The 27,250-nt window shown below is 34.9% G+C and overlaps 2 protein-coding genes across 2 annotated transcripts in view; both read right to left on the bottom strand.

Annotated features, from left to right (window-relative positions):
• The window catches only part of LOC140163295 (uncharacterized), a 28,270-nt gene extending 24,209 nt beyond the window's left edge, over window positions 1-4,061 (bottom strand). The window contains exons 1-3 of the mRNA XM_072186692.1: window positions 3,223-4,061; window positions 1,422-1,532; window positions 792-875 (exon numbers count right to left, since the gene is read on the bottom strand). Of these exons, the coding sequence (XP_072042793.1) occupies window positions 792-875; window positions 1,422-1,532; window positions 3,223-3,994 (967 nt within the window). The 5' untranslated portion in view covers window positions 3,995-4,061. The remainder of the gene's footprint in view (window positions 1-791; window positions 876-1,421; window positions 1,533-3,222) is intronic.
• Window positions 1-27,250, bottom strand: part of LOC140163202 (uncharacterized) — a 155,810-nt gene that overhangs the window by 37,278 nt on the left and 91,282 nt on the right. The window lies entirely within an intron of this gene.

The raw sequence follows: 27,250 nt of genomic DNA on the forward strand, positions 1-27,250 counted from the left end.
AGAAAGCCCCAGTTTGGGTATCTGCAGTTATTGAGAGATGTTTTGATGTGGTCCTTTTCTTCGTAAATTTGTTAAGAATCACTGATGATGATGTCCGCTCCCCGGGTCCGTTCGGCATTGGAGAGTTCTTATAACCCCTAACTTATGTATGATGAGAGCCACCATTGGAGGTAGTGATCGGTGTGTGTTGGTTTCCTGTACATCTCAGGGCACCGTCACTTTTAACAGTTATTAAGCAGTCGAGACAAACAAGCGACTTATCTTTGCACAGTTCCAGAGTGAATTTAATGTTGTCATCCACGCTATTGATGTGTTTAAAGAAACCTTCAAGCTACAGTATAATACAACGAAAGTGTCATCCACAAAACACAACCTAACCCTCAGTACCCGGGTACGACTTTAGGGCTACTTGTTCGAAGCTTTCCATGCACAGGTTCACCACTATCGGTGAAATGAGGGAGCCCATGCACACCCATGTTGTTGTTTGAAATATTTCCCCTGGTACGAAAAGTAGGTGATATTCAAACAAATTTCCACAAGTTCTACAAGTTTGTCCTTTCGCTAAGTTTGTCGTTTCATTCAGCTTTGTCCTAGCCGTCTAGCACGTGACCAGTCCAGCGGGTTGCCTGGTGAAGTCTGGTGGTTCCAGACGCAACATAGCAAAATTGCAAAAGTAAGTTCCAGTATTAGATTTATTTCCAAAACACTGTTAAAACTACTGGATGACTAAGAACATTCAATCAATAATGATCAGAATAAGCTTAGAATATGATTATTGATTATGTATGTACCTGTCGTAGATGACTTAGTGGTACGTAATTGTTCTGGCGTAGTTAATGATTCTGTCGTAGTCGCAAGTTTTATTGTGGTTGTACCTAAATTAGAGAACAAGCATAACAAATCAACAGACAGCATATTAAAAACATGGGCAGAGAGTGTCAAATAATAATAATAATAAAGGCCTACACTAATCTATGTTGACATCCTAATGCAAGACATTTGGCTGGAGACCTATAACACTGCGCCAGCGATGCAAGAGATGAAGCTATGGAGAGTCGTCGTTTTTATGTGACACTTTTCAAAACAATTCGGAAGTGCCGACCTACCCATATCTCCCCCTCCCCCAAGGCCAAAATCAACTGTACCCATATTCACTTCAGAGAGCACAACACCATTTGGTTAAGAACTCTGGTTCTCAATTAACTTTCTTTATTCATATGGACTGTAATGTAAGCACATTACCTAGCCCACAACAACAATCCCGGATCAAGTACGTATGAAGTGGAACGACCATGGGAGAGCAAGAGACATTGCACACTTAACACTTTCATCCTAAATGTATTTACAGTCGTTAAGCAACAAGTAATAAACCAGTAAAACATTACATTAGGAATGAAGCTTGGTATACAATAATGATGTACCTGGCTCAGTTGTCACTGAAATATCCGTTGGCGTAGATGACTTAGTGGTACCTAATTGTTCTGCTGTAGTGAATGGTTCTGTCGTAGTGGCGAGTTTCATTGTGGTTGGACCTAAATTAGAGAATAAGCATAGCAAATAAACATATAACATATCAAACACATGCGCAGATTGTGTCACACAATTATACTAAGCTTATAACATGAGTATTTGCCTGGCTCGTTTGTTACAGAGAAATCCGTTGTCATAGTCAAATCAGTGGTACCTAAGAGGTCTTGTGTAGTGGGTGATTCTTTCATAGCCAGCGTTTTCATTGTTATCATATCTAATTTAGAAAATAAGCATAAAATATCAAAAGAAAACTTCGCAGATAATAATAATAATAATATAAGAGGTTGCGATATTTCGGAGACCAAGCGTTTTTAAATTATTACATTAAATCTTATAACATTAAAAGTCGTGTGACATTATATGACAACACAATTTGCGAAATTTGGTGGATTTTTCCATTTGGAGGAACAACAATAGACATTATTTTCAAGAATGTTAACCTTTTCTTCTTACACATTAATAACATGCTATGTTATTTCTAACTACGGCTGATATTCCCGTGTAACAAAGAGTCATTTTACCTTTACAGGTATTCGGTATTAACATTTCTTAATGCTGACCCCATAGTAACAGCAATTTACGCCCACATTTGGTTATTTATACCGCACGAATTGGACATTTAAGTTGAAAATAGAAAGATTCACGCCAGGTATATCAACTTGGTGTGGGAAACAAGACAAGATGGTGTACAATATTACTGCACTAGTAAAAATCCAAAAACAACAGGGATAGTAGACTAAGTTAAACAAAAATACAACCGACGTTTCGAGCAGATAAACTGCCCTTCCTCAGGGACAAATAACAACAATTATATATACAGCAAATGATTGAATCTAGTTACAAGTGGGTAGCAAGAATAAGAATTACTCAAGTCATAGCAAATAATTAATCCAAGGTAGCAAGCAAAATATCAAAACTACAGAGTCAAAATATAGCGTATCTACAGAAAGAGAGCTGGCTTGCTACTAAAGCAAACAAATAGTGTTGACAAAGGTTGACGGTGCTCGTATCAATTAATATCATCAGAATATAATCCCGATTGGGTAATAGAAGGTTATGTCAGCAAAGAACGGTAATTTAACATAAGAATACAGATTGTTCGGCCAATTATCATAGACAATGCAAAGAACACACATTTTATGCTCCTGACATGTGAATAGCAAAAGTTTATAAAAAGAACAATAATTGTGTTCTGAAAGATATCATAATCGACTTTTTGATGATGTAAACAACCAATTCAAAACAAGGGTTTATTTTCTATATGAAATGTAAAATTTCAAGAGTATTGGCTTAGATATAAATTTTAATACAAACAGAATAAGATGCAAAATTTTTGCTTAGTGATTACCAATGTAACAAATATTTAGCACAGTGAATATGACGTTGCACGTTATTGACATGTCCTAAGTAATACAGTGGTTATACTGTTATGTTAATATCGATATTTTGGGGTAACACTTAGATAACAATGCATTTGAACCTCCATGGTTTACGCACTACACTTTTTAGAAACAGAACCGAGTAGAAATGGAAAGTGCAGAATATGAACAATATCGCACAATGTAACAAGCATATAAAAAGAAACTCTTGAAAAGGTTACGTTTATTTATTTATTTATAAATAAAGGTATGCAATCTGTCTAATACGTTGAAATGTAAATTTCGATGTGGCTAAATGTTAGTAGTGTATTACCTAGTGTATCATCGGGGGCCATTGCAGCTTCTTCAGTGCTCATTTCCGCCGTTGTTACATGGCCTTCATTATCATTGACAACACTTTGCAAACAACAATTCTTCATGGACATGAGTTGTTCGTTTAAAAGTTTTATCTCAGTTGCTTGCTGGTCGAGTACAATGGGTAATGAATGAGAAATGTTATGCACATCAGCTTGTTGGTTTTCTAGCACAGACACCATAGTATTCATAGTTGACGTTATATTATAAAGTTGTTGGCTCTGCATCTGCAGTAGAGCTACAACTTGACTGAACGTGTTTGCCATGATAGTTTGCGTTTCTGCCATCTGCGTTTGACTCTCTACCATCTGAGTCAGTGTGTGCTGCTGATCCTGCAAGTAGGCCTTTGTCTCATTATGATTATCTCTCTGATTATCAAGCTGACTCTGAAGTACATCAATGGTGTTATTTCGATACTCATTCTCTTTCTTCCATTGATCTTGCAACAACAAAATAATTTCTGGTAACATAGAAGCCATATCATCGGCAGTAGCACTGCTATTCTGCAGTATTGTGTTGGTAACGACATGCAGACCTTCCTGATTCTGTAATGAATTATTGATATGTTGCAGGATATATGACATCGTACCTGATGTACTAGTCACATTTTGCAGTAGAGAAATGGTCGCATCAAATCCTGGCCTAATATCTGTTATTTGACAATTGCCGTCATTGAGGGTTGCCATTATAATGGAGACAATGATCACAAACTTTATCATAGACACTGCCATGATGGCTAACCTACTACTACTACTCTTTACTGTTAAAAGACTAGGTACTAAATATGGCGTGCGTCAAATCTAGTCGTGTAGTCAGTATACCAATAATGACCAAGTTTGTCTCGGTTCGTTGAATATGATCTATTGTTATGGTGCCTGGAAATTGACTGTTTTGTTTCATTGTGACGTCAACGTACTCATAAAGCACAACAATAGAGATTTTGGGGCATTTCATTCATTCATTCATTCATCTTTATTTCATTCAAATATAAAATATAACAGCACACCAATTAAACACATACATTGAATGAGGAGGTTCTCGGAAGGCCGGATGGCCTGTATTAAGAACCCCCTGTCCTAACAACAACAAAAAGTTTCAAAATAACAACAACAACAAAATATACCGCAAAATGTCAAAACACCCCCCCATTTACTCCTAACAAAAACCAAAAGAGCCTGTTTTGTGATCAAGAATATGCAAGAAATTACCGAGATAAATTCAATACTACATTAACTATATTACAGATAATACGATACACAATTAAATTACTTTAAGCCGTACAAGGAAATTAGATAAAATACTAAATGTAATTAAGAATAATATTATCTTTCACTTTGGTTTTGAAATGCTTGATCGTCTTTATAGTCTTTATATGTTTCTCAAGTGAATTCCACTTAATTGGGCCCGCTGTTTTTAAGGTTTTATGAGCGAAATTCGTTTTAGATTTAGGAACCTGGTAATCTTCATTGTTTCTCGTGTGGTACTTGTGCAGAGTACTCTGCCTTACAAAATACTTTTGAAATGCTTCTGGAAGTTGATTGGTAAAATGTTTATACATAAAAGTACTTAATTCAAGATTATAGGTATCGTAGACATTAAGTACTTTATAGTTCTGAAAGAGAGGAGCTGAATGACTTAGGTAATGACTATTTGATACAATTCGAAGTGCCCTCTTTGCAGCTTGAAAAGTGTATCTAAGTATGTTTTACAAGTGCTGCCCCATGCTATAATACCGTAATTAACATAAGGAAGTATCAGTGTACAATATAATGAATATAGAATATGCTCAGGTACGAAATGTTTAATTTTGTTAATGATTCCGATACCCTTAGACATGTTTTTTGCAATGTTATCGATATGATTTTTCCATGTCAGGTTCTCGTCAATTGTAACTCCAAGAAATTTTGTATTTTTAACTCTTTCCAAATTCGTATTATCCAATACAATGTTAACACTATCATTGCAAATACATGTTTTACGACTTGTACCAAGTAGCATATAATTTGTCTTGCTTGCATTTACAGACAGCTTATTTGCTTTGAACCAATTATTGACCTCTTCTAGTTCCTTGTTAATGAGATCAAATTTAGATATAATATCTTGGTGTGAATAGGTAATAGTAGTGTCGTCTGCAAACAAAACAAATTCTAGAACAGAGGTAGTATTTATAATATCATTAACATACAGTATGAATAGTAATGGGCCTAAAATCTACCCCTGAGGTACACCACATGAAATGCTCATATAGCTGGATTTACATGAATTGTAATATACATATTGTTTCCTATTGTACAAATAATCTGTAAACCAATTTAATACATTTCCCTGAACCCGTAATACTCTAATTTGTATAACAAAATGCTGTGATCAATTGTGTCGAAGGCTTTAGACAAATCTAAAAATATTCCTGCTGTAGTTTCATTATTTTCAACTGAAGTACTGATTTTATCAACTAATTCCAAAATTGCCATATACGTAGAATGATTAGACCTAAAACCAAATTGTTTTTCATTTAAAATATTTCAAGAATCTTTGAAAAACATGGAAGAACAGAGACAGGTCGATAGTTGGAAAACACGTCATGACTATCCTTCTTATAGATAGGGATTACTTTTGCAATCTTCAATTCATCAGGACTTTTCCAGTAGTAATGAAAATATTAAAATTACAGTGAGAGGTATTGATATTTCATTTGCTATCCTTTTGACAATAAAATTGCCTATATCATCATGACCGGCACTTTTATTTTGGTTGAACTTATGTATAATCTTTACAATTTGCTCTTTTACAACTGGTTTCATATACATGCTACTATTTGATGGTGTTTTCAAGTAATCATAATAGTTCTTCCCGTCTGTAACTATTGTGGATGCTAATTTTGGCCCAATGCTTGTAAAAAGTCATTAAATTCGTCGGAAATTATTTGAGGATCAGAGATCACATGACCTTGTGTACTTGTGAATTGAGTTTGAATGTTACTTTTCTTATTACGGCCAATGATATTATTGATTGTTTTCCAAGTTTTTCGTAAATTATGCTTTACTGTTTCAAATTTCCTTTTGTAATACTCCCTTTTAGATTTTCGTATTAAACTGTTTAATTTGTTTCTGTAATTCTTGAATGTATTAAGCCTTTCATTACATGGCTTCTGTACATACCTCTTATACAACTTATTTTTAGTATTTATGCTTTTGAGTAAGCCTCTGCTTATCCAGGGAAGCCTTGGTTCTCTTTTGTTATTGCACTTATATTTTTTCATAGGTATACATTCATCATATATTTTGGTGAAAACATTCACAAACTTATTGTAACAATCGTTAGCATCATTATTATCTAGCTCTTCATTCCAGTTTACAGAAGAAAGTTTTTGTTTCAAATGTTCTATATTGTCCGGACTGTGATTTCTTTTAAAGAAATATTTACTATTCATAGTCGACTGATTTGTGACTGGTTTGCTATCGATCAATATGGTTGGTAGGTGATCACTGATATTAGTAACAATTATTTCAGAGTTTACATCACCATCATTATTAACAAGAATATTATCAATGATAGTAGCACTATATTCAGTTATTCTCGTCGGTTTATAAATAGTTGGAATGAAAGAATGCGAGTAAACGAGATTTAAGTATTCGTGAGTTGGTTTATGAGAATCATCCTTCAGCAAATCAATATTGAAATCGCCCATAATGTAGCATTTCTTTTTTTCATTTGTTATATTTTCCAAAATAGGTGTAATGTCTTTAGCAAAGTGATCAATTGCTGTATGTGATCGGTATATGACACCTACTAACTTGTTTCGGGCATTTTTATCTTCAATTTCTATAAAACAAGATTCAAAATTGGCATTAGCTATGCATAAGTCGGGTCTAAGTTTATATTTTGATGGACTTTAAAATATATAGAATGACACCACCCTTCTCTCTATCCACTCTATTTGTGAATTCCATATTGTAATCATCTAAATTATAATAATCAGATGGCTTTTCCTTTAAGTGAGTTTCAGAAAGGCCGATTATTGTAAATGTGTGTTCTAATATCTTTAAACATTGTTTTAGTTTTTCGAAATTTTTGTTGATACTTCTTATATTAGAATTTAATATTGAAAATTTTTCCTCATTACCTTTGTACTTCAGGCCAAATTCTTCAGGTGTCAGGTAGTTACACTCTGGTATATGATTCATTTCATTTATTTCATCATCTTTGCTGTTATTTTGAAATCGAATGGGATTAAAAACCATACTATCATATTTATCCATAATAATATCTGATACATTTATATTTCCTTCGGGGTCGTCAATTTCATCATTAATTCCAATATCACAATTTTCACTATTACTTATATTTTCATTTCTTTTAGAACAATTTATACACACATACTCATCTGGCTTAAGTGACAAGATAGCTTTGCGGCTCATTTTCATACATTTCTTATGTACGTACTGTTTACAATATTTACATGAAAATACCTTGTGCTTATTTTGCATATTCTTGTGACAGGCAATACATTTAACTTGATTTGACATTTAAACAATCATACAATAAACAAAATAATAAATATATATATATAAAATGTTATCAGTGAAAGAACCTTTTATGTCGTGAAGTTCTTTGCTCGAGCAACTCAAATGAGTCTACAATAACGTATATAATGTAGGCGCGTGCCCTTTTTTACGAGAATAAATTATTAAATATTGAACGCCTACAGATACTTTTCTTTTAAAAATGATTTCATTGTCATCAAACAGCAATACACACTATTATAAGTTAATACAATAGCTAGAATAATAACTTGTCATCAAAGAAAAAGAAACTTTGTTAAACGAGGTTTCAATTTCATTCAAACAATCATGATCGTGTTTTTAGTTTATACCAGCTTTTTACACTTTTGGTTTAATCCATTGTCACCACCTTAATCATGTGTATTGCAGATCGAACATCGGCAATATTGAAATGAAATGGAAATCTACTTTGATTCTAGTGAATCAATATATCAATACAAACTTAACAAGCTAGTCTCATATTATGTAGACATGAATCTACCTGCAAATGTCGCCATTTTAGATTCAACATAGTATTGTACATGTTATAGTAAAACATTTTAATAGGTTCAATATCACTTCACTGTATGATTTTTAATGACACAAGTGCAATAAGTGAACTCATATTAAATGAGTTTGTCCAGTCATTCGAGTTTATCAGTTTTTTCCCACTCAATTCTGTCATAATCATCATCTGTTATTCTTCTCTTTCTGTTGCTGGTGTCAACGAGATCGGCGCCTTTTCTCCACAGTTTATTTAGATCTTCATAGCTAGTTACTGTCACTTTCTTTGCCGGTGACTTCTCATCTACTTGCACGAGACAAGTTACCTTTCCCTAGGTCCTAGGATTTCACCACTTGCAAATTTATTTTAAGTTACAATCAGATAATATAATATGTGCGAAATAATTTGTCTAACTGCTCCACCAAACAATCAACAATCAGAAAGAGACCAAATTAATCTTAATTTGTTTTAATGACTTTCTCTAATTACTATCACAACTGCTCGGATGGATGTTAACAATGGTTGTCGATTTCGGCGGATATACATTTATCCTTGCTTCATTTTGAATTTCAGATTTTTGTCTTTAACAAATATTGCTTTATATTGGTTCAAAACAATTAACTAACTTGATTGCTGATGAAGTGTTGGGTTTTATGCTTTATGACGTCACGGATTCTCTTCAATTGCATAGTATTGACGTAGTAAGCTTTAATATTATTATTGATTTTTGTGACTGAATTTCCTTTAATGATAATTTATAACCTGATCTGATCCACTCAGGGCAAAGTTGAAAATGTTGAAAAATTAGTTACTACTATTACTAACTTGCTCAGTACCTACACTTACTGATGTTGAATAACAAGGTCTCTTGTATATTTGATTGAAAGTTATGAACCTTTTATATGTCCGTTTTCTTGTGTTTTCTATTGTTTGTTATCCTCTCTTTTTCATATATCTTAGTTTCATTATTGCAGACTTTCGGCCTGATTGGATCAGATCTGGTCACATTTGTACACAGTGAACTCTAGTTTAAGAAAATTGTCAACAATGACAAAGCTTTACTGGTACTGTACCTGGTTCATTGGTTCATAACCATTATGAGCGTTGGGCATATTAAAGGAACTGCAATATCACCACTTGCACTAAGTTAAATGACTTTTCATTATAATCACTTAAAGTTCAATATTTTACATATTGTATGTTTATCTATGTTTTCTAATTTATGTGAGTTTTTTAATTTATTCATTCTAATTTAGCTGGTCTAGTTTTTTAATCCTATAGTTCTGTTAGTTCTACAGGATGTTGATCGGCTGTTGTGCTGACTTTTTCTGTGGGCTGACATTCTGTCCCATGTGTTGCTAGGTGATGTGTGGGACAGTTCTCGACCCTGGGAGCTGCATGGATGGAGGACCCATCTTTTGATATCTTTTAACAGGTTGCCTTTTGCTGGTCTGTTTCCCACTGCCTGCATGCCCACTATTTTATAATGTTATTTAATGGTATCCAATTGTTATGTAATGTATTTCTTATAAATCTCAAAAAAGTAACTAACTAACCCCCTTAAATAATGACCACTATTCAAAAACAGGCAATTGTATTGCAAACCTGTCAAATGCGTTGGAAGCAGAATTTTTTCTGCACATTTTGTCACCTCATTTGTAGCAATTGACTAAATATTGACGTCACAGCGTACATTTAAATCAATGTAACCCAAGATTTGAAAGTTGCAGTAAATTGTATGGATTTGGTTTTTAGTATAATGGAAGGAAATCTGTGTAATGATATCTGATTATGAGTGTCTTTGTATTGTATATAAGTGCAACTTTCAAATCTGGACCTCACTACATTAATTTCACCGATGTTTTATTGTTTTCTAGGCTAATGAGGTATCAAAATGCGCAGATTCTGCTTCCAACACATTTTACAGATTTGTAATACAATAAACCGTTTTTGAATAATGGCCATTATTTAAGGGGGTTAGTTACGTTGCCTTGGCTACATCTTGTTCTGTGTACAAGATTATACGGTATGATACATTATCAATAACCATGTGATTTGTGCTTGATAATTATTTGTCTGACAAATAAGGCATAATTTAATGATTGCCGGAGATTCCCTTTAATAAAATAAAGTTTAAAAGTTTACATGACTTTATTACTTCTTGCCTGCTAGGCCAACTTTTACCCGGCAATAACAATTCAACCTGTTATTACCGTTTCCAAGCAGATACAATACAGCGGCATTCGTGCGTATCTTGTTATTGATATGTTTCTTTTATGTTTCTAAAAGGGAAAATCCCTTAGCTTTCCCTGTCTAAAATTTAAGTCACAATCAGTCTGACGCGTTTGATGTATATACAAATTGACATGGCCTACCAAATGATTGCAGAGTCAACAACTCAAGTCAAAATTGGTTTGCCGTGTCCTATAGTACGTGTTTTAGTCTAACGGATTCCGGTGACCATTGTGCAAATCATGTTAAATTTGCCATATTTGGCAGACATGGAGTACTTTATAGAGCTAATCATTATACTCTATGGAGTCATTTCAACAGTACCCCTATATCAGTTCGGGGGCACTCATAATTCACTTACGTTTTTGATATCAAATACTCTTGAAACGTCATGTCACATAACAGTATAAGATTTAGAGATGTCTCATAAATCACATACTTCCTAATTTCAAAACCCAGTAGCAAACGATATTAGTAATTTTGGTGAGCGCGCCAGCGCAGTGGGAATAATTTTGGGAGTAGGCCTTATCAGGGTTGTAGAGCGCAGGGTCGGATACTCTTGGTATTTTTTACTTTGCACATATAGATATAATTTTTGTACATGTTAATATTTGCTAAACATAGGAAAGCTTATTCTAATGCACTCTGATATCACAGACCCCCGTATGAGAAATCACTGACCCGTCTTTGAAATCAGAGACGTCCGTATATTAAGAGTGCCCCCGAACTGATTTAGTGGGCAGAAAAAGGTATGGTATGCATTATTAACGACGTACGGTTGTGGAGTTATGGCGGACGAATATGTAACATTGTGACGTCATAAGTCAAATTTTGCCTCCACAGATGGTGAAAATGAAAATTGTTCCTTTTTAGTTGAAAACGGTTTTAAATCATTTGTCTTGCTAGTTTGCTCTATATAGGATGTTTCGTTACCTTGGTTACACAACAAAGTAGGATAACACCCACTGAGTCGCATTGAATTCTAGATTGAATCACTTTGACCTTCGCTATTGTTGTGTTACCTGGATTTGAAAGCACTTTAGAGAGATATAACTATTCTTTTCCTTATTTCTTGCAACAGGATGAATAATTTGAAACCAGTTTCAAGAAAATCAGAGCAATTCGCATTTTTGCCTTATGCGGAGTCAAAATTAGACATATGACGTCACAATGTTACACCTTTCCTATAACTCCATAACCGTACGTCAAAGTATACCTTTTTGGAATCATTGTGGCCTGAGTATGACGATGGTGTGTGTTTTGAGGAAGTTTGAGTAACTTTGAACTTGACCCCCTGTGCAAAGTTTCATGACCCTTTTCTTTCCACTAAATGGGGTGTTATTGAAATAGCTCAATAGCTATAGTTGACGACCAACGAGGTTTTTTTTTCTCTCTTATTTTGTATTATGTAATGTATTTCTTATGTAATTCGATGCATTTTGTTTGACCCTTGGTCCAATCTGGAAATCATACACGAGGTGATCACTGAGCTTTGTACCCCCAGACAAATAATAAAATAATAAGCTATAATCAATTATATTCTGTACAAAATAGGTTGCCTCACTGCACTTTCAACAATCATAAAAAAAATCATGTCACAAAATCAATTCCATGTCACAAAACATCGCAAATAAAAACTGACGTTGATTATTTTGATATTACAAACATTTTATGCAGGTAAAAGGAAAGTGTCAGAAAGTGTACTGGGGCATTTTCTTCAAAAAGAGACTTTCAAAAAATAATTGCACACAATATACTGGGGCTCAATATTTAAATTTGGATTTGGATTTCCCCGCCCAGCGATACTATAAGATGTGTCAGAAATGCCAACAATAGCGAATTCAAAATATAAGATTGTAGCTGAAAATATGGAACATTTTGAGTTACACATCCAGATATTACTTACATTGTTTCCACCAACTTCTTTTAGACTGAAGAACCCATCATGTTTTTCCTAATTTTATTTTCCGAATTTAAGTGCATTTACTTCCATTATGGTTTAATTGAATTCCTGCTATGCAACGCGCCCTTGGCATCCATTAAGTTAGACGTACAAGAGCTAATTTGACAAATATGGTTTCATTAAAGAATTTGAAGAGTGTTAATCGACGCTACACACGTATATTAACACCATTTCAGCTCACTTTTCAAACGATATCGAAATCATATTATAACAGGCTTACGGCGATATTGCACAGGTTGGTCATCGAATTTGTTAACGTAATTGGATTTTAAGTCACAACTTGGGCAAAGTGTGCAAAAAGCTTTACACAGTAATGATATTTGTCACAAATATCGAATTATTTTATTTCAAAAGAATGAGATGTTGGTCACCATTTTTTATACAGAAATTAAGGTGATTTCATCTGAATCTGTGACATTAGCTGCAATGAAATACTGACTGGAGGAAAAGATACGGGCTTCAGAATTAAATATACACGTAGTAACACGTGTGATTCGTATATAATCGGGAAATTCTTTAAGGTGATATAATTATTTCTCTTTACTTTTACGTAGATAATGCACCTGTTTATTTTTTATTCATTCTCTCACAGCTCGCAGCTCTCATAGAACTACCCTGTCCAATGCTTTGCTTAAGGATACCTCTTCTTTATTATATGAATATATGAATACAACACCCACCCAAGTCCATGAAAAGCGATGTTGAGAAATTAAAAAAACTGAATATCATTTTCATTTCTTTCAGTTAGATTTACCTGGTAAATAGGACAAGTTTTACATGCGAGTGAGTGGCTTAAACTGTATTTAGGTATGATGATTAGCATTTCGGGGAATTTGTGGGGGGGGGGTCATTTTGTGTGCTGGACTTGGGTTGTTTTTTGAATCACATAGTGTATACTTTACCCTTTGCTCTCAGTCTTTGTTTCTTGTTCTGTGGCCATTCAGCTTTATTTCATTTCTGTGTTTTTACATACTTATTTCGTCATCACTGCTGCTCTCACCTCAATTTAGCACGTCATCCATCTTGCCCTGTTTGCGAGGGCACTATAATATGTGTGCAAAAAACCACCCAAGTCCTGGACTTGGGTGGTTTGGGATTTCACATGCTCAATAGCCGCACGTATATAGGGTGGATTTGTGTTGTTCTTGTATACATAAGATAGGCCAATGTATAAGCAACGATTTCCCATGCTTAAAGCAATAATGTGTGATTTGCATGAAGAATAGATTATTTTTTAAATGTTTGTTTTCACTGAAATGAGGTATAACGAAGAAAATTGCGATTCATTCCAACGCCTACAATGCGTGTACTACGCTCGCCGATCGCATTACATATAACTGCACGGAGCATCGCGCTCGACGTGTGTACATACAAGCTGACATCCAAGGTACATGTTAGCAAGTACTCGATCGCTGAACTCCGAATAAAACCGGGTCGACAAAAATTTAAATTTTACTGTTATTAAAGCACTTCAGGCTTAGTCTTTTTCGTGGTATTTTAGTATACCACTGGGCATTATAATTATGCAAAAAGTAGAAATCCGAGTAAAATTGAGGGCGTCGCTGTGAAGCAAATGGGTATTTTGGAATATTACAATTTGATCTGATATAACTGCACCGCCAGATGTTCAACAGTTATATGCCGAATTTGATCATAATAATAATGTTAATTTTAATAAGTTGCAATATAATTTATATTGTATTGCGAATTACAAAAAATCTAAATTATTTCACATGAGAAGGACAACCCTTGTATTCAAAGTGGCATTTGATGTGCCTTATGTCCTCTCAAATCCCACAAAAATACTGTGCAAAGATGTGTGACCGAGAACGGGACCCAACATCGAATGACTACTAGCAAAGCTTTCACATACTGATTAATTACTCCTATATAACGATCATTTCAAATGTTTTTTAAAACACTTGAAAGTCATATGCAATGTGATCACATTGTGAATGAGCAGAGGATGTTTAAAGACATTCCCATAACCCAATGGGGTTTCTGACCTTGGCATGTCTGGCTTTTGTACACATGTGGCAAGTTGACCATACCTTGCATTGAGATTGTGTGTAAACACAGCAGCTGAAGGGAGTATCCCATCATGCATCTGCTTGCTCCATAGCAAACATAAGTAAGAGCGGCTTGTGTAAATATCTGGTGTTTTCATCCTTATTCTATTAACCCTCCTCGTCCTTGGATCTAGGTGTTAGGCGGCTTTTATTTGCACAATTGGACGCTCAAAACACCAGGTTGGTGCTAGCGGCTACCCAAAGATGTCCGACCAAATCCTGACCATGTCTTGGCTCGTTGGATTCGTCTATAGGGAAGACGGCTGTACATGTATTAATCAATGATATACATTTGTAGCAGCAAGTTTATGAAGAGTTCCTTCGTAAGATCAAAAGAATACATCAATTACACAACAATACTAAATTGCTTTTACTGTTTTATCATGATACAGGTATAATGATTATCTTTATTCATTTAAAACAGATTAAAAGATAAATAAATATTTAAACATTGTGCTGTGAAATTAAATACATGACTGTGCATGACAATTATTTTATCATGGTAAATACTGTTTTCTTTGTCACTCAAGACATGTTAAAGACAAACAAATATTGCACACTTATAGGTTAATGATCGCGTATTACTTGTTTGGAGAGAAATTAGACAAAATAATGCACGCGTGCTGATGTTGATGCGTCTAATACAGGGGAGAGAAGCATCAACATCAGCTATCATTGATTTACATGCACAGCCCTCTTCCCTAGTAAAAGTGGCACAATTGTGATTGTACCCTTTAGTTGTTAACTAGACATATCTCGAGATAAAACAAGCAAACTGAACAGACTAAACGGCAGTTGAGAGCTAAGACTGTGCCCTTGACGTTGATGTAAGCATCATGTCACAACGGTGTTTACTAATTGCCAAAGAGGGCTTTTTTCAATTGCACAATTTTTTTTTGAGACAGGCTGTATTGATAACGGTCGTGTTTGTCTACACGTTATCAATATACGCCAAGTAAGGCAATACTTATATCAGCTTATGAATCAAACAATCATTCTAATAATGATGTCAAACAAGATATACCTTTCTAAAGAAACGATGTGTTTATTACCCGGCCGTTTCTAGGAATCAATCGTTAGCTTCTCATTAAACAGAAACAGAAGTTGTTATCCTCCTAAATCTTTTGTTATGAAACAGGATAAAATAGTTACCCTGGAAATCATATATATTCATAAAGTATTACCTGAAACTTAAATAATCCTGTCACATGGGATATTACGGGGAACGGGCGATATAAATTTAAAATAAAGACTGGCAACTTCGACAAAATAACTATCATGACTATTATAATCATAATTAAGGGGGAAAGTACTATGTGACGTCACTATATTGAGAATACGATATCAAGTGAGATGATTTTGCAAGAGTTCGACAAAATGACTATAGAATCATAGTTGGTTATGTCATATGAAGCCACTGAATTGAATGCACGATATCATGCGAAAGAAAGAAAGAAAGAAAGAGAGAGAGAGAAAGAAAGAAAGAAAGAAAGAAAGAAAGAAAGAAAGAAAGAAAGAAAGAAAGAAAGAAAGAAAGAAAGAAAGAAAGAAAGAAAGAAAGAAAGAAAGAAAGAAAGAAAGAAAGAATCTCAAAATAGTAGGGGACCCATTAGGCGTCGTACAGTGTGACCAAAAACATACCAGGTGCAATAAATTGGCCGAAAGTCGAAACAGAAAGGAAGAAAGAAAGAAAGAAAGGAAGAAAGAAAGAAAGAAAGAAAGAAAAGAAAGAAAGAAAGAAAGAAAGAAAGAAAGAAAGAAAGAAAGAAAGAAAGAAAGAAAGAAAGAAAGAAAGAAAGAAAGAAAGAAAGAAAGAAAGAAAAGAAAGAAAGAAAGAAAGAAAGAAAGAAAGAAAGATTTCATTCTCACTTGACTTTTGGGGATTAAATACAAGTTAGAAGGAACTATATTCAAACTGATTGTAAAGTAATGCACTTAAGCTTGATATCAACGCTTCAGTAAGATTATGAAACCACTTGATGGTTTTTTTAGTCTAATAGAGGTTATGCACTAAGGTTATTAATGCAGAAGCCACCATCGAATGTGATTTTTTTTCAAGATTTGTAACTCAAAATCTTCGCTATTATAATCTGCAATTTTATATTTTTCTCTTTATTGTATTTGACATGTCCAACACCGCTTATTAGATACCATGTCTATCTACAGATTTAGTCTAATAAAGGCAAACCGTTGACCTTAAAGTTACGTATAACTGGGGTTTTGTTGCTTAGTAGATACGAAACACAGCCAGCTAAATTGGTCACTTGAATGAAGATTGAATTAGAGAATAAATGATAGGATTTTGCTTTTTGCCTATACAATATCGTGTCATAATGGATGGGCTGGCCAATATTTTGAGTAGTGGATGCCGGCGCAGCCGGTATCCACTACGATAAAAATATTGGCCAGCCCATCTATTATGACACGATATTGGATAGGCAAAAGACAAAATCTATTTTTAATTCTCATTCTTATTCAGTAGTTGTCGTCGAAATGCTGTGCCAAACATCCCACGTTCTTCATTTCATCGTATCGTGCCATTTTTCAAAGGTATGCGAGTCTTTTTTGATTGATTTTACATTATTGCATGCCACGCCAAAACAAATAAAGGTAGCGTGCTGAAATTAACAGAATAGGTAGGAGACATATCCAACATTATAATGCTGGTATCAAAAATAGATACACTGCCCGTCTTCTATTTTTAGTTATTTTTGCAAACACGGTACAAATCATTCTGGGACACCCTGTATATAGGATGTTTCGTTACCTTGGTTACACAACCAAATAGGATAACACCCACTGAGTCGCATTGAATTCTATATTGAAACACTTTGACCTTCACTATTGTTGTGTTACCTGGATTTGAAAGCACTCTAGAGAGTTATAACTATTCTTTTCCAGATTTCTTGCAACAGGATGAATAATTTGAGACCATTTTCAACAAAATCAGAGCAATTCTCATTTTTGCCTTTTGATGCGGAGTCAAAATTAGACATATGACGTCACAATGTTACACCTTTCCTATAACTCCATAACCGTACGTCATAGAGAGATCAAAGTATACCTTTTGGAATCCTTGTGGCCTGAGGATGACAATTGTGTGTGTTTTGAGGAAGTTTGAGTAACTTTGAACTTGACCCCCTGTGCAAAGTTTCATGACCCTTTTCTTTCCACTAAATGGGGCGTTATTGAAATGGCTCAATAGCCATAGTTGACGACCAACGAGGTTTTTTTTCTCTTATTTTATATTATGTAATGTATAATTATATAATGTATGTAACACGATGCATTGATTGGTCCAATCTGGAAATCATACATGTGGTGATCACTGAGCTTTGTACCCCAGACAAATAATAAAATAATAAGCTATAATCAATTATATTCTGTACAAAATAGGTTGCCTCACTGCACTTTCAACAATCATAAAAAAATTCATGTCACAAAATCAATTCCATGTCACAAAACATCGCAAATAAAAACTGACGTTGATTAGTTTGATATTTACAAACATTTCATGCAGGTAAAAGGAAAGTGTCAGAAAGTGTACTGGGACATTTTCTTCAAAAAGAGACTTTCAAAAAATAATTGCACACAATATACTGGGGCTCAATATTTAGTATTTGGATTTCCCCGCCCAGCGATACTATAAGATGTGTCAGAAATGCCAACAATAACGAAATCAAAATATCAGATTGTAGCTGAAAATATGGAACATTTTGAGTTACACATCCAGATATTACTTACATTGTTTCCACCAACTTCTTTTAGACTGAAGAGCCCGTCATGTTTTTCATAATTTTACTGAAGCGTTAGGGGCCGTCCATAATTTTCGCCATTTTTACTTACGTACAAAGCGTACGTAAGAGGGAGGGAGGGGGGTAAAATTCCTGGGCATGTGTACGTAAGAAAAATGGCGATTTGTTTGAGCAATAAAAAAAAATGAAAGTGATAAATTATGATATTTTCCAATATTTTATTCATATAAAATTGACCTAAAATTGTTCGATTTGTTTTAACAATTATTTTCTATAACATGCCATGCAAACAATGATTTCCTCTTTGAATTTGAGTCTAATTATGCACAGTGGACCTATTTTACACTATGCTTAATTTAGTTCATACCAAAATATTTTCTATCTGCGCTATATGGCAGCAAAGGCTCAAGTGTGGATTGTCACTATTGCGACAAAAGATATGAAACCCATAGTTTAATAATAATATTGCAAGAGCATACATTAAACATGCCAAGGGATGTCCCCGTGGTTCCCCATATGGATGTGATCCCCGGGGTTCTTAGTGGAAACGAAGGTATTGGGTTTTTCAGCAGATTTTGGGTACATTGGTCATTTAGTTTAGATTCGGGCTGAATTTTAAGCTATATTTTAATTTATTGATGGCTTTCATTTCTCAACTTATCTGTAAAAACATTAATCCAGAACCAACTGTCCTCCTGGAACACTAATCCTAACCCTAGACCTAATCGAACCTTTATCCTAAGCTCTAACCCCAACCCCAACCCAACATCTCAATTTTGCTATTAGTAGTTCTCATGGAAATCCTTCGCCATTTTATTTGTACGTAACTCGAGGGAGGGAGGGGGGTAAAAAGTTACGTACGCTTTGTACGTAAGTGAAAATGGCGAAAATTATGGACGACCCCTTAATACTTAATTTAAGTGCATTTACTTCCATTATGGTTTAATTGAATTCCTGATATGTAACGCCCCCTTGGCATCCATTAAGGTAGACGTACAAGAACTAATTTGACAAATATGGTTTCATTAAAGAATTTGAAGAGTGTTAATCGCCACTACACACGTATATTAACACCATTTTAGTTCACTTTTCAAACGATACCGAAATTGTATTATAACAGGCTTATGGCGATATTGCACAGGTTGGTCATCGAATTGATTAACGTAATTGGATTTTAACTCACAACTTGGGCAAAGTGTGCAAAAAGCTTTACACAGTAATGATATTTGTCACAAATATCGAATTATTTTATTTCAGATAAATGAGATGCTGGTCACCATTTTTTATACAGAAATTAAGGTGATTTCATCTGAATCTGTGACATTAGCTGCAATGAAATACTGACTGGAGGAAAAGATACGGGCTTCAGAATTAAATATACACGTAGTAACACGTGTGATTCGTATATAATCGGTAAAATCCTTAAGGTCCCAGCAAACACAAAACGTTTTCGACATCATTCGCAAAAGGTTATAAAAGGTTGTCAGAAAACATTTAAATGTCGGGTTATATAAAGGGTATATTAAGAGTATAAAACGTGTTCATAACCTTAAAAAACATTTTTTGATAATCTACTGCTCAGCAAACAAAAATGTTTTTCAGAAAACGTTTAAATGTCGGGTTATATAAAGGGTATAAAAACGTTTTAATAACATTCCAAAAACATTCTTGAAAACTTGATACAAAACATTCTAAACAGAATGTTATTTTGGGGTTGAAAAAATATTTTGCGAAAAATGTTTGGCCAAAATATTTTCAATAACGTTTTAAAAATGTTTTCATGACCTTTATATAACCCGACATTTATATGATATTAAAAGGTTTTGAAAAAAACATTTTAAGAACATTTCTGTGTTTGCTGGGTTCAAATATTTTAACATAATGTTATTTAAGTATTGACACAATATTTGGCAAAAATGTTTTGCAAAAATAGTTTTCAATAACATTTTTGAAAACATTTAAAAATATTGTTGTAGTGTGTTTTCATACAAAACGTTTTAAAACGTTATCATGACCTTTATATAACCCGACATTTTAATGTTATTAAAACGTTTTTACCTAAACCAAAAGCCAAAATATAACTTATTTAAAACGTTTTTAAAACGTTTTTGTGTTTGCTGGGGTGATATAAATATTTCTCTTTACTTTTACGTAAATAATGCACCTGTTTTTTGTAAATAATGCACCTGTTTTTTGTTTTAGTGCCTTGAGCGCTCTTAATTGAGTGGATATGTGCCTTGTCGCTATTATTATTATTATTATTATTATTATTATTATTATTATTATTATTATTATTATTATTATTATTATTATTATCTGTTTATTTTTTATTCATTCTCTCACAGCTCGCAGCTCTCATAGAACTACCCTGTCCAATGCTTTGCTTAAGGATACCTCTTCTTTATTATATGAATACATGAATACAACACCCACCCAAGTCCATGAAAAGCGATGTTGAGAAATTAAAAAAAACTGTGTATCATTTTCATTTCTTTCAGTTAGATTTACCTGGTAAATAGGACAAGTTTTACATGCGAGTGAGTGGCTTAAACTGTATTAGGTATGATGATTAGCATTTCGGGGAATTTGTGGGGGGTCATTTTGTGTGCTGGACTTGGGTTGTTTTTTGAATCACATAGTTAGTGTATTCTTTGCCCTTTGCTCTCAGTCTTTTTTTTTCTTGTTCTGTGTCCATTCAGCTTTATTTCTGTGTTTTTACGATTTCATCATCACTGCTGCTCTCACCTCAATTTAGCACGTCATCCATCTTGCCCTGTTTGCGAGGGCACTATAATATGTGTGCAAAAACCACCCAAGTCCTGGACTTGGGTGGTTTGGGATTTCACATGCTCAATAGCCGCACGTATATAGGGTGGATTTGTGTTGTTCTTGTATACATAAGATAGGCCAATGTATAAGCAACGATTTCCCATGCTTAAAGCAATAATGTGTGATTTGCATGAAGAATAGATTATTTTTTAAATGTTTGTTTTCACTGAAATGAGGTATAACGAAGAAAATTGCGATTCATTCCAACGCCTACAATGCGTGTACTACGCTCGCCGATCGCATTACATGTAACTGCACGGAGCATCGCGCTCGACGTGTGTACATACAAGCTGACATCCAAGGTACATGTTAGCAAGTACTCGATCGCTGAACTCCGAATAAAACCGGGTCGACAAAAATTTAAATTTTACTGTTATTAAAGCACTTCAGGCTTAGTCTTTTTCGTGGTATTTTAGTATACCACTGGGCATTATAATTATGCAAAAAGTAGAAATCCGAGTAAAATTGAGGGCGTCGCTGTGAAGCAAATTGGTATTTTGGAATATTACAATTTGATCTGATATAACTGCACCGCCAGATGTTCAACAGTTATATGCCGAATTTGATCATAATAATAATGTTAATTTTTAATAAGTTGCAATATAATTTATATTGTATTGCGAATTTCCAAAAATCTAAATTATTTCACATGAGAAGGACAACCCTTGTATTCAAAGTGGCATTTGATGTGCCTTATGTCCTCTCAAATCCCACAAAAATACTGTGCAAAGATGTGTGACCGAGAACGGGACCCAACATCGAATGACTACTAGCAAAGCTTTCACATACTGATTAATTACTCCTATATAACGATCATTTCAAATGTTTTTTAAAACACTTGAAAGTCATATGCAATGTGATCACATTGTGAATGAGCAGAGGATGTTTAAAGACATTCCCATAACCCAATGGGGTTTCTGACCTTGGCATGTCTGGCTTTTGTACACATGTGGCAAGTTGACCATACCTTGCATTGAGATTGTGTGTAAATATCTGGTGTTTTCATCCTTATTCTATTAACCTCCTCGTCCTTGGATCTAGGTGTTAGGCGGCTTTTATTTGCACAATTGGACGCTCAAAACACCAGGTTGGTGCTAGCGGCTACCCAAAGATGTCCGACCAAATCCTGACCATGTCTTGGCTCGTTGGATTCGTCTATAGGGAAGACGGCTGTACATGTATTAATCAATGATATACATTTGTAGCAGCAAGTTTATGAAGAGTTCCTTCGTAAGATCAAAAGAATACATCAATTACACAACAATACTAAATTGTTTTCACTGTTTTATCATGATACAGGTATAATGATTATCTTTATTCATTTAAAACAGATTAAAAGATAAATAAATATTTCAACATTGTGCTGTGAAATTAAATACATGACTGTGCATGACAGTGATTTTATCATGGTAAATACTGTTTTCTTTGTCACTCAAGACATGTTAAAGACAAACAAATATTGCACACTTATAGGTTAATGATCGCGTATTACTTGTTTGGAGAGAAATTAGACAAAATAATGCACGCGTGCTGATGTTGATGCGTCTAATACAGGGGAGAGTGCATTAGAAGCATCAACATCAGCTATCATTGATTTACATGCACAGCCCTCTTCCCTAGTAAAAGTGGCACAATTGTGATTGTACCCTTTAGTTGTTAACTAGACATATCTCGAGATAAAACAAGCAAACTGAACAGACTAAACGGCAGTTGAGAGCTAAGACTGTGCCCTTGACGTTGATGTAAGCATCATGTCACAACGGTGTTTTCTAATTGCCAAAGAGGGCTTTTTTCACTTGCACAATTTTTTTTTGAGACAGGCTGTATTGATAACGGTCGTGTTTGTCTACACGTTATCAATATACGCCAAGTAAGGCAATACTTATATCAGCTTATGAATCAAACAATCATTCTAATAATGATGTCAAACAAGATATACCTTTCTAAAGAAACGACGTGTTTATTACCCGGCCGTTTCTAGGGATCAATCGTTAGCTTCTCATTAAACAGAAACAGAAGTTGTTATCCTCCTAAATCTTTTGTTATGAAACAGGATAAAATAGTTACCCTGGAAATCATATATATTCATAAAGTATTACCTGAAACTTAAATAATCCTGTCACATGGGATATTACGGGGAACGGGCGATATAAATTTAAAATAAAGACTGGCAACTTCGACAAAATAACTATCTTGACTATTATAATCATAATTACGGGGAAAGTACTATGTGACGTCACTATATTGAGAATACGATATCAAGTGAGATGAATTTGCAAGAGTTCGACAAAATGACTATAGAATCATAGTTGGTTATGTCATATGAAGCCACTGAATTGAATGCACGATATCATGCGAAAGAAAGAAAGAAAGAAAGAGAGAGAGAAAGAAAGAAAGAAAGAGAGAAAGAAAGAAAGAAAGAAAGAAAGAAAGAAAGAAAGAAAGAAAGAAAGAAAGAAAGAAAGAAAGAAAGAAAGAAAAAGAAAGAAAGAAAGAAAGAAAGAAAGAAAAGAAAGAAAGAAAGAAAGAAAGAAAAGAAAGAAAGAATCTCAAAATAGTAGGGGACCCATTAGGCGTCGTACAGTGTGACCAAAAAACATACCTGGTGCAATAAATTGAGGTTATGCACTAAGGTTATTAATGCAGAAGTCACCATCCAATGTGATTTTTTTTTCAAGATTTGTAACTCAAAATCTTCGCTATTATAATCTGCAATTTTATATTTTTCTCTTTATTGTATTTGACATGTCCAAACCGCTTATTAGATACCATGTCCATCTACAGATTTAGTCTAATAAAGGCAAACCGTTGACCTTAAAGTTACGTATAACTGGGGTTTTGTTGCTTAGTAGATACGAAACACAGCCAGCTAAATTGGTCACTTGAATGAAGACTGAATTAGAGAATAAATGATAGGATTTTGCTTTTTGCCTATACAATATCGTGTCATAATGGATGGGCTGGCCAATATTTTGAGTAGTGGATGCCGGCGCAGCCGGTATCAACTACGATAAAAATATTGGCCAGCCCATCTATTATGACACGATATTGGATAGGCAAAAGACAAAATCCTATCTTTAATTCTCATTCTTATTCAGTTTTAATGTAATTTTTATAAATAAAGTTACTTTTGTGAGGACATCCCCGTTGTTTTAAATGAACGAAACCATCACGAACATCTAAGCCGCCGAATCGCGCTCTTAGTTCTCGCACGTGTATTACGCGAACGCATTATCGCGTGATCATTGAAGAGCAACAAGCGTGCCGCCGTTGCGTGGCGGCGCGCGCCCTGACTAATATCACTATCAATTATTGCGAGATATTATACACCAGAAAACCAATCAAATTAGGTGAATTCTTTACAAGACGCACCCATTGAATAAGAATAGGTAATGATGAGCATGTGGATTGCTTTAACAAGACAAGGAAATTCAAACCATTTTAATCACAATCAGAGGTCAGTTTCTGTTTTGACCCTGGGCCTCAAGGAAGAACAGGTCAACTGATTGAGTGTCCCAGGTTAAAGAAGAAATAAATTTAAAAAAAAACAAAAAAACAAAAAAACAATCAAACAAACAAAAACCCGTTTGGAGCAAAAACGGTGACCTTCGACGCTAATAACTCGAGACTGATAAGTAGTAGATATGTCAAAGTATATATTTTGTTAATTATTATGACAAGAGAACTGTTCTAAAATATTAACACCGGTGAAAATGTTGACCCTTTATATCTTGGGAAAGGGAGACACTGTTGCAGTGTCGGGGGGGGGGGGCTGAAAATTACCTTTGCCAACACCTGCAACCCCGGTTGCAAAGAATCAGTGTTTAACATGCTGTTTCTGGTGTTGGATTTCCCATTGGGTGCTCTCAGGTGCGGGCTGGTATTTTACCAGTGTTCGTGGCATTTGTTAGGTTAGGTTTGATACCAGGTCTTTCAAGAGCATTTGTGAGTTAAGTTCCGGCCGGACTTTGTCCTTAAACTGCTGGAGAACAGTGCGGTAAGATCTGGTGCTGTTTTTCTGGTAGGGCTAGTTTAGTTCCAAGGTCTCTTGCCATGAACATCAAGCTCCATCTTTGTTTTCTTGAGTATTCTAAGGGGACAAGGACGTAGTGATTCTCTTCATATTGGAGTAACCTATCTCTATGGCTCTGAATTTTTTCATCATGGGCCAAAGAGCGGAAGAGGAAGATTTACTTCCCAACGGTCAATAGGCTGGTGTTGAACATGTCATCATTGGTCAACCTTCCAACACTGGCCAACATGTTCCAGATCAGAGGCGAACTACTGCATATTGGTAGATATCGGCTGCTGTGTGTCCAGAAATAAGCTGAAACAGGACTGATCACCCGTAAAGCTGCTGGGACTGAATTAAAATAATTCCCTGCAACTCAATGATTACGAAAACTACAAGCAAATCTCCAAAAATTCCGAGGGTAGATGAGCGGCAGTCTACTGTTGACTCCATGACGGACCAGCGGGAACTCGGTACACCATCACGAACGGTTGGCTCTGATTATTGTCGCCTGTCTACCTTCAAACCTCTTGTAATATATACTTATAATGTCCGTACTATTAATCAACAACCGAAAATCCATCAGCTATTCATGGGCTGTGCTGATGCAGGTATTGACATTGCCGGAATTCAAGAACACCGTCTCATTACACCAAGCCCAACTGATTAACTTTTGTCAGACGACAGGAACTGGGTTATAGTATACAGTTCTGATACCAAGCAAAGGCATGGAGGAGTGGGTCTGGTCTTGTCCAAGCATGTTCACAGATGTCTTAAGAGTGTTGAAGCTGTTTCTGAGAGGATACTATTTGTAACATTCCATGGTAACCCTCAGCTTAGCATCACTGTTGTATATGCACCCACTGAGTGATCAACATCTTCTGACAAGGAGGATTTCTATTCATCTCTATCTGACCACTTGGATGGTATGAAAAGGCACGACATCCATCTCATCCTCGGTGATTTTAATGCCAGAATTGGAACAGATAGTCATCTTTCACATGCTTGGGTGATTGGTCCATACTGCTACCATGATTCAACCAATGACAATGGTGAGCGTCTGGTCAACATTTGCCAGGAGTACAACCTCAGACCGGCCCAAATGAGATTCCCCCAACCCAGGAATCGTCTCTGGACTTGGACCCATCCAGCTGGATCAACCCATGCACAGTTAGACCACATTCTAATAAACAGCAAGTCGTCGGGTGTATTACATAGTGACGGATGTTAAACTTCGCCAGAAAAAAAGTTTTTGAGTTAGACGCGATCAAAGAGTACGCCGATTTGTGATCAACCATAGTAGAACACTGTCAAGTAAAATCCTCCAAAAGTTGCTGTATTTTAAAAACTAGTATATCTAAAGTATCTTGAAACATCTATCACATGAAGAATTATTCTCTATTAAATCAGTAAAATGATTACAAAGTTATACGTCAGTATGTAAAAACGTGAAAACGTTGCACCCTAACATCAGTCACACATCCGTCACTATGTCTTGCGCCAATATCGCGCACGCTAATCTGGTCACATGTTGATCTATGGACATCCGTCACACATCCGTCACTATGTCTTGCGCATAAAAGTCGGATCAAGGAAGGACTTCGAAGCATCCGTCGGTTCGTTACGCTTATTATTAAACGCTTTTTTCATGATAAAACCGACTCGTCACGAGTGCCCATGACATACATGGCATATTGTATTTGAGTATTTACTCCTGATCTTACTAGTACTCACTCTCATGATATAGCTAATCACACAAGCTGTAACTTCTTTTTACAAAACGCCAATGATTATATTCAGTTTTTACCAATTTACACTGTATTATCTGTAAATTTGGAGCCGCCTCTAAACGCCTCTGAACATATTTTGATCATCTTTCAATAACCTACTCATTAAAAAAGATCATATTTTCATTTTTTATTACTTAATCATCCCTTGTATATTGTAAAGCTTTGAAATAATGTCTCTAAATAATTGTCGAATCAACTCGAACCATTAAAAATTTATTAAAATTGATATTTTACTAAAATATTGATCCGTTGAATATCTGCTCTACGTAAAAGTTTTTGGTTTATACCCAG

The sequence above is a fragment of the Amphiura filiformis genome, chromosome 10 (assembly GCF_039555335.1).
Source record: "Amphiura filiformis chromosome 10, Afil_fr2py, whole genome shotgun sequence".
NCBI classification, from domain to species: domain Eukaryota; kingdom Metazoa; phylum Echinodermata; class Ophiuroidea; order Amphilepidida; family Amphiuridae; genus Amphiura; species Amphiura filiformis.